This window comes from Nerophis lumbriciformis, linkage group LG35 (genome assembly GCF_033978685.3).
Source record: "Nerophis lumbriciformis linkage group LG35, RoL_Nlum_v2.1, whole genome shotgun sequence".
Classification (NCBI taxonomy): domain Eukaryota; kingdom Metazoa; phylum Chordata; class Actinopteri; order Syngnathiformes; family Syngnathidae; genus Nerophis; species Nerophis lumbriciformis.
The window spans coordinates 13,883,157-13,892,508 of NC_084582.2; the positions used below are offsets into that span (position 1 = coordinate 13,883,157).

The 9,352-nt window shown below is 36.4% G+C and overlaps 1 protein-coding gene across 2 annotated transcripts in view; it reads left to right on the top strand.

Moving 5' to 3' along the window:
- The window catches only part of cyfip2 (cytoplasmic FMR1 interacting protein 2), a 51,550-nt gene extending 44,262 nt beyond the window's left edge, over positions 1-7,288 (top strand). Inside the window, exons 25-30 of one of the 2 annotated variants that reach the window (XM_061928048.2) lie at positions 768-898; positions 2,672-2,744; positions 2,808-2,902; positions 2,986-3,224; positions 5,328-5,475; positions 5,567-7,288. In XM_061928048.2, the coding sequence (XP_061784032.1) occupies positions 768-898; positions 2,672-2,744; positions 2,808-2,902; positions 2,986-3,224; positions 5,328-5,475; positions 5,567-5,734 (854 nt within the window). In that variant the 3' untranslated portion in view covers positions 5,735-7,288. The other variant, XM_061928049.2, reaches the window with a different exon arrangement.
- Positions 7,289-9,352: the final 2,064 nt, after the last annotated feature.

Genomic DNA, 9,352 nt, shown 5'->3' on the forward strand with positions numbered 1-9,352 from the left:
TTAACCCTTCGTATCGTGCATGCGCCAGTCTCAACATGCGAAATATAACCCAGAAGCGGATCTTATTCAATTGAAACATAGCAACAACTAGAATGAAAAATAGACTGTAGATTTTCTTCACAAAGTAAAAGAATAGAACATTTTAAAGTGCATCCATGGAAGAGGAAAATAAAGAAACATATTCATTGAAGAAGGTTGCTAAAAAATGGAAGATGTCTGCTTAATTCGGACTCCAGAAACTACTACGAGTGAGATTAGGGAAGACAATGAAGCATGGAAAGAAGAAAGTGTACACAAACTTCTTCACGCTGCATTTTTGCACTCCAAACTGATTAGCAATAACTCTTTTCTGCCCCACTGGTAAGCTTGTACACAGCAATAGCAACCCTCATTTGAAGTGGTATCAGGGCACGGTTGGTCTTTTACTTTGGACTTAAAACTCCTTCTATCAATACATAGATCATATTGTATGATTCCCCTCCTTAGCTTCAACTAAATGCATACAGTAGTTTGTTGTTTAGTGTATGTAAACATACCAAGTGCATGTCTACGGGGCGGCGACGTTGGGTTTAGGGTAGAATAGGGTGCCCAGCAGGAGTATTGTGTATGGGAGCCAACAATTTGATGCTTTGTCCCTGATTACCAAACTGGAGACATGACTACAAACACCAGTACTGTCTCCCACGGCCTCCCTGACACCTGGTCGTGGCCCACTATTTAAGAAGAGCTAGAATACAGTATGATCCCCATATTCTTTTCAATTACAGGGATACTGGAGTTCTTCCACCATCAGCTCAAGGATATTATTGAGTACGCTGAGCTCAAGACAGATGTCTTCCAGAGCTTAAGGGAGGTGGGAAATGCCATCCTCTTTTGCCTTCTCATCGAGCAAGCTCTGGTAAGATAATTCATATAACTTTTAGTTGTAGTTACTGTAGATGTTGCTGCCTAGACTGCTAATGTGCTAATGTTGTTCATCTTGGAGTTTAAAGGTTTATGCCCAATTTAAATCACAGTCACAGCCAGAAATGTTCACACTCCCACTCTGAGTGCCACAATGAGTTTAATCTTGAAACTATGATTCTATTTTTCATTACACGCTGGCATCTACCACAGGTGGTAAGGACATAGGTTTTGTTCATTGCTATCAGCTTAACACAGAGGCTATTTTTTTCTTTTTCTCTTATTTTAGTTTGGTTTGCTGTGTTTCTCTTTTGTTTCAGTTTGTGTTTGCATGACACAGTTCAATGTTCTATCAGCCTTGAAATCTATATAATTAAAATCTCTGGTTATGTGTGCATGTACAGTAATGCCTTTCTACACAACACATCTCAGCTATCCTACTTATAGTACTTCTTTATTTGCATGTAACTTTTAATTTTGAACAAACTTTAGATGCATGTGTTCTTTTATTGCATGAGTCTTCATATTTCATTTTCTTCATACTACCACACAACGTAACACTTTTTCTACATTTAATAGTGCATTAGAGTAGCTACAATATATTTTAATCTCTGTAATATATATATATTTGGACATACATTTTACCTCTTGTCTCCTAATAATAATATTGAGTCGTATGCTATGTGTTTTCATTATATGGACAAAAGTATTAATAAATAATCAAGCAGGTGTTGGTCTAATCCCTCATCCCCCATTAATCCTATTTCTTCGTTTTGTCAAGATGTTTTGGACAATTGTATGCCTTGGAGGAACAATTTGGGGAAGGCCTGTACCTGTGCATGACTGTACACCAGGCACAAAGCAAGGTCCATAAAAAACCCTCAAGCGTTCTTTTGGAATAGAAAAAGAAATCCCACAGACATACCAAATCTTTTGAAAAGTCTTTCCAGAAGAGTGGATGACCAACTCCTTATTTCACTCTCATTTTACCTTAATTTGTGCCAATGCACTGGCACTTTTTCTGCCCAAGTTAGTTTTACTAACTCCCTCAAGTGTGCCTCCGCAGCAGGGGTGTCAAACTATTTTTTATTTAACGCCACTTTGCAATTATGACTACTCTTAGAGGGGCGTGTAAATGTGTATATAAGCGTATAATAGCCTTGTTACACAATTTGCATCGGCAACTGTTTGTTTTAAAATGATGGATAACTTACTTGGAAACCACAAGTCAAGGTGACACGTAGATATTTACATTTTTATTTTTGATACCCATCTTGTTGCATCATCAGATATTATTAAGGTGTAGAACATTCTGTAAATGTTTATGTCTAAATTAAAATAACAAATACATTTAGCCAGGAAGTGCTGTATTATTTCCAGCCTTTCGCTGGACACATAAAATAATGTGTCAGGCCCCATTAAATGATGTTGCGGGCCACATAAAATATTGTGTGGGGCCATAATGTGGTGGGCCAGACCATTAAATGATGTGGCGGGCCAGACCTGGCACTCAGGATTTGAGTTGGACACCCATGCTTTACAGAATCAAGGGATTTCCTAATACCCCAACTTCCATAAGTACAACACTATAATGTAGTCCTTAGATCTGGACACTTACTAACCTTGGGTAGAGGGACTTTGAGGAATGTTTGGTGTGTGAATGAAAATTTAACATTGCCTTGTTGCTACCTGCATGCTTTAGAGGGATGTTCTTTAAGGTAAAGAACACATTTAAATGACCTAATCTTGTATTCTTTTTAAATATTAGTCACAGGAGGAAGTGTGTGACCTTCTTCATGCTGCACCCTTCCAGAACATACTACCAAGAGTATACATCAAAGGTACATCAGGCTGCAGATGGTTTAAATCAAATGTGTATATAATCTCCCATTGTATGTGCGTAGAGGGAGAACGTCTGGAAGTGAGGATGAAAAGGTTGGAAGCAAAGTACGCCCCTCTTCACCTTGTGCCTCTAATTGAGAGGTTGGGAACCCCTCAGGTAAGTATCTAGAACTGAGCCTAAAAAGTGCATTCAAGATGTAATAAATACATGATTTAATGTTTCATTTGTTTTTCTGGTAGCAAATTGCCATTGCCCGTGAGGGAGATTTGCTGACCAAAGAGCGTCTGTGTTGTGGCCTCTCCATGTTTGAGGTCATCTTGACGCGTATCCGCAGCTTCCTGCAGGACGGGGTGTGGCGCGGGCCTCCTCCCACTAACGGTGTCATGCATGTTGATGAATGCATGGAGTTCCATCGCCTCTGGAGTGCAATGCAGTTTGTGTATTGCATTCCTGTAGGCACTCATGAGTTCACAGCAGAGTAAGTAATAACACATTAGTAGTGTTGGTCCATACGTAGCAGTTCAATGTTTTCATCGCTGTCGGTTTACTAGTTAGAAAACTAATTTACATGAAGTTTCATGTAAATTGGAAGCTTTGTGAAAATTGGATGGCATATGTGTGTTTGGCACAAATCCAGATAAAAATGCACATTTTTGCTGTACCAATACTTACTGTATTGGCCCAAGTACAGGACAACCTTAATACTATATACATGTATATTATTATTGTGTTTTTAGGCTCCGGCAATCTTTTGTCAACATATGAAAAGGCAACACACATTTTTTAGCAGTATTGGTTGCCATTCCAGTTATCATTATTATGATAACGCTCAGCTCATGAGATGAAAGATGTACACACTTTTGTTACTGAAGACCTACACTTCTACCATGGCGACTTTGCATCTGTAAATAATGTGTAGCTATAATTATTGTATACTTCTTTATATTGACAAATACTGTGTTATAGACTGCAATAATGTGCAACTAAGGACACGTTACGTCTGCCTACCTTGTGTGCTATTGTGTGCTCATCTCTTGTGTAGCTGCTAGATCCTATAGCCCAGTGGTTCTCAAATGGGGGTACGCTATAGCCTATAGCTTACCATGTTTACTTGAAGGTATGCCAAGGGGTACGTTAGATTTTTTTTAAATATTCTAAAAATAGCAACAATTCAAAAATCCTTTATAAATATATTTATTGAATAATACCTCAACAAAATATGAATGTAAGTTCATAAACTCAGTGAAGCACAAGCTCAGGTTTCTCACTAAAATGTCTGTCAAAATGAACTGTGAAAAGAAATGCAACAATGCAATATTCAGTGTTGACAGCTTGATTTTTTGTGGACATGTTCCATAAATATTGATGTTAAAGATTTCTTTTTTTGTGAATAAATGTTTAGAATTAAGTTCATGAATCCAGATGGATCTCTATTACAATCCCCAAAGAGGGCATTTTAAGTTGATGATTATGTCTATGTGTAGAAATCTTTATTTATAATTGAATCACTTGTTTATTTTTCAACAAGTTTAGTTATTTTTATATGTTTTTTTTCCAAATAGTTCAAGAAAGACCACTACAAATGAGCAATATTTTGCACTGTTATACAATTTAATAAATCAGAAACTGATGACATAGTGCTTTATTTTACTTTTTTATCTCTTTTTTTCAACCAAAAATGCTTTGCTCTGATTAGGGGGTACTTGAATTAAAAAAAATGTTCACAGGGGGTACGTCACTGAAAAAAGGTTGAGAACCACTGCTATAGCCTATAGCTTACCATGTTTACCTTTTGTAAAACACTCTAAAATACAGACCAACTTTGTTTTCTTATTAGATGACATTTAGATGTGAACTGGCAGGAAGTAAATGCGTATCAGGACTGCTTGTATTGGAACTTTGATATCAGAGATTTTAGATGCAAGCTGATATTATCTGATACGTGACGTTGGCTCATATCGGGCCGATATCAGATCAGGACACCCCTAATTTAAATACTACATTTACTGTAATTTATTCAAACCAATATATATTAAAGCTTTGTTATGCAAGGCTTTATGTAAATTGGATGGCATATGTGCACAAATCTAAAAAAAAAGTCCTCTATGAGCATTTTCAGAGGATTTTTTTTCATTTCGTTTTCATTACTTGAATTACCGCATTGACCCAAGTATAGGACAACCCTTAATATAATGATTTTTTTTTGTTATGCTCCTGCCACCTTATGTTAACATAAGGAAGGGCAAACACATTTCTTTCGGACTATAGGTTGCTCTCTATTTATCATTACTATGACACCACTCAACAACACTGTACTCCACCTAGTTAAGCAAAAACAACAACAAATGGGCACAAAAAAGGAAGCATATGTTACAAGTTTAGACAAGCGCAGTGGTTTCCTATAGGACTGCAATTTATTTGTTACGTTCCAAGTTTATTTGTAGCAGGCTACCACAAATGAATGTATGGGAAACACTTTGAAGATCAATCCATGACATGTTTTTTTTTCCAGTCCTCTTCATTTCTGTCAATAGAATGTCCGGATCAGAAATGTCATGACTTGTGTGCCTCTGCCTTCTAGGCAATGCTTTGGGGATGGTCTGAACTGGGCCGGCTGTGCCATTATTGTTCTGTTGGGACAACAGCGCCGTTTTGATCTCTTTGACTTCTGCTACCACCTGCTGAAGGTCCAAAGACAAGACGGAAAGGATGAGATCATCAAAAATGTGGTTGGTATACTGTTTTACTAAGAAAGTACGAATTATTCCGGCATTGTGTTTTGACTGCATATGACTGTTTCATTACTGTCTTCCCTCACAGCCACTAAAGAAAATGGCAGATCGCATCAGGAAGTACCAGATCCTTAACAATGAGATCTTTGCTATCCTAAACAAGTACATGAAGGCGGTGGAGACAGACAGTTCCACTGTGGAGCATGTTCGTTGTTTCCAACCTCCTATACACCAATCCCTGGCGACCACTTGTTGAAAACAAATACACACACATAGCACACATTGAAACACAAACACATGCGATGGCGTGTCTTGCTACTTGCTGGTCTCTTACAGTTGTCCGATACTGTAATTCCTCCTCACTGACTAAAGGCCTTCAAGACAACTCATCTTAAACGCTCCCTGTCATGTCTTTGAATGACTGGCACAGTGAGGTTGATCAGACCAGAAGTGGAAAGAGGTCTTTGCTATTTTTTATTTTCAGGTTTAATATACACCGCAGTCAGACTCATGCATGTCCTGCTTTCCTTCAATTTCACACCTGAAGATTGGATTACTTACACATATGTCCAAATAGTCATATCTGAGTCCAGACTGCTAGAATAAATTACAACTCTATTTTAAATAATACTAATTATTAAAAAGATCTCAACCACTCGGTGCTCATAAGTCCTATTATAGATACTTACAATACTTGCATCGGACATGTCAGACTCACAGCTCAGCTAAGTTTACCATAACATGTTAGAAAAATCCCCTCTGCGTATGACATACCTTCCATTTCCATTTGAAGAGTCCTTCATTACTTTTTGTGTTGACTCCTTCTTTTTGCTTTCAAGGGAATGATACTTGGCTGTTTTGATTTGCTTTTAATTATCTTATTCCCACTCCCACCCCATCACATCCAGTTTTCTTGCCTGATGGCACATTTTTATTCAATATTTTTCAATGTAAATTTCACTGTTGAACTAAGTGAAGTGTTGAGTGTTGTAATTGTTCTTGTTTTACTATGAATATTTTACTTTACACATATTTGGTATATACTTGTCTGATACTGACTGGAAACCTTATTTTTTTCTTGTTTGCCTGTGGGAAAGATTTTTATATACTGTATAAGGATACAGTGATAATATTGATAATTTGGAAAGAACACACAATTTGGGGTGAAAGTGTTTGCTTTTTACCAGCGTTAAAAACAACAACACAATTAGAAGAAATACCTCTGGCTTTATGATGACAGTGCTGTACTAGATTAACCTGTTTGGAGTGTGTGTGGACGATGCTGGTCCAGTAGATCTGTGAAATATAGAAAACTGTAAAAAAAAGTTACTTAAATGAACATTTCCTTATATAAACAGTATTAATTATTGTTGGACTTTTGCTTTAGCTTTAGCAGTGTTACAAAGATATGCTAAATTAGCGAGCCCCTATTTTTTCATATGACGGGAAAAACAATTACTTATTCAGCAGTAACCCTGTACTGATAATCTTTTAATTCTTAATTGAGAAATTTATTTTGTAACTCTGCTGTCTTTTTTTTTTATATTTATTCAACTTTGATCTGTTGTTCTTTTACAGGTTAATCTAGTAAAAAAGGAAGGCACAAGTGTATCATTGCAAAACCTTAGCATGGAAGTGTAATTTATTGTCATCAATGGCTCCATTTGTGACATGAGGCTTTGTTTATGTAATTGTACAAGTGACCATGTTTTGAAGTACTGAAAATGGAGAAAAGACTATAAAATGTACAACAATGGTCCTGCATAGGATTTGAAATGATGTTGTATTTCCATGAAATAAAACATGTTTAACTGAAATAATTAGTTTTGTATTCAGTTTGACCCGAACATTGATCTTGAATTAGGACTGGTATTTTTTTGTTTGGAGGGTGATAAAAATAATCTGACTTGTGTTATATATAAACATAAAATATGACTTAATTTAGACTCTCGATCTTAAACTGCACAATCAGTGATGGCATGTCTGCAAGGCTTCGCTATAAAAAAGATGTGATGGTTAAAAGCTGGCACCTCAGTAGCCAAATTTACCGTAACATCATCAGTGGTACCATTTTTCCATTGACAGTAATGAATTGTTTAAACAAGAACCACAGATTTTACAGTTAAAAAGCAGCTCAGTTGCCAGAATTGTTCAGTTCATAGTAATGCAGTGTAAAAAAATTACGGTACATTTTGTCTGTAAAGTACTGACAGCTAAGGGGCTAAATTTTACGGTAAGAATAACAGTGTTGTCGTTTTTCAATTTACAGTAATGCACTGTAATAAAACTAGATTTTACAGTAAAAACTGTCAGCTCGGCCACTAGATGTTTTAATGTAAAAAAGACAGTGTTACAGTTATTCAATGTATAGTAATTTGGTGTAAAAACCACAGTAAATCCTACAGTACAATTTTGGTGGCTGAGTGAACAGCTTTTTTTTTAAACCATAAAATCTATAGATTTTTTTTTACAGACTAACCAGTTGCCATCTATGGAGTCTGACGGTCTATTGTACCTAATATTGATATATGGCGGTATGAGGCTAAATTTCATACTCGTGGTGTTTTACGGCAACAACCGCTGTGTTTGGCCTGTGGACCATTGGCACATTTTCACTTTGACCTTTGGGGGAAAAAAGTTTGAGCACCCCTGGTCTGAGGTAAAATTGGACATTTTCCTGTCAAACCTCTTATTTATATAATTGTCATTTATATAAAATGCATGGATCATTATTAGACTTAGACAAACTTTATTGATCCACAAGGGAAATTGTTCCATCATGGTTCTACTGCAATTGTAGAAAATTTTAGCGCGTACATGTATTTGAATACTTCAAACACCATAATGCATGTACCTACATGCAAACTACATGTATACTAAAGCCAGATGCCTGTGAGAAAGACTTTTATATACTGTATATGGATACAGTGATAATATTCATAATTTGGAAAGAACACACAATTTGGGGTGAAAGTGCTTTTTTCCAGCGTTAAAAACAACAACACAATGAGGCAAAATGTCATACTCGTGGTGTTTTACGGCAAAAACAGCTGTGTTTGGCCTGTGGACCATTGGCACATTTTCACTTTGACCCTTGGGGGCAAAACATTAGGGCATCCCTGGTCTGGAGTAAACTTGGATATTTTCCTGTCAAACCTGTTATTTATATAATGTTCATGTATTTAAAAAAAATGCATGCACCATAATGCATGTACCTACATGCAAACTAAAGCCAGACGAAAATATACTTTTTTTTTTGGCAAAGCTTTTTTTTTTTTTTAATTAAAAAAACACACACCGTATACAAGAACAGTACACAACAACAGTAATAAAAAAAAAGAAAATGTGTACATGAGAGATTGTTTGAGTATTCTGACAAATCCAGCTCATTTGTCTAAAAAGAGCTTCCCAACGCTACGGAGGAAACGCACGCATGCGCACCAACGCCAAAGTTGTACTCGAAACGTTAAAATAGAATAAAAAAATACTTTGTTTAGACTGCAGACTGTCACTCGCGATACAAGTAGGTAAGTATGTTGAATTATATGAATTTTATTGTATTTTCTGACCAGTAAGCAAAGCATGTAAATAATTAATAATTAATTAATGGTTCGTTTTCGTTGTTTGAACAGGAACAGCAACTGGTAGCTGTTTTCGACAAACCACGAATTGATTAACGTGGACCCCGACTTAAACAAGTTGAAAAACTTATTCGGGTGTTACCATTTAGTGGTCAATTGTACGGAATATGTTCTGTACTGTGCAATCTCCTAATAAAAGTTTCAATCAATCAAAAAAGCTCGACGAGACAGAACACAGGAAACACTCAAAACAACACGTCCGGTATGTGACGTCAATATACTTGACACTCATT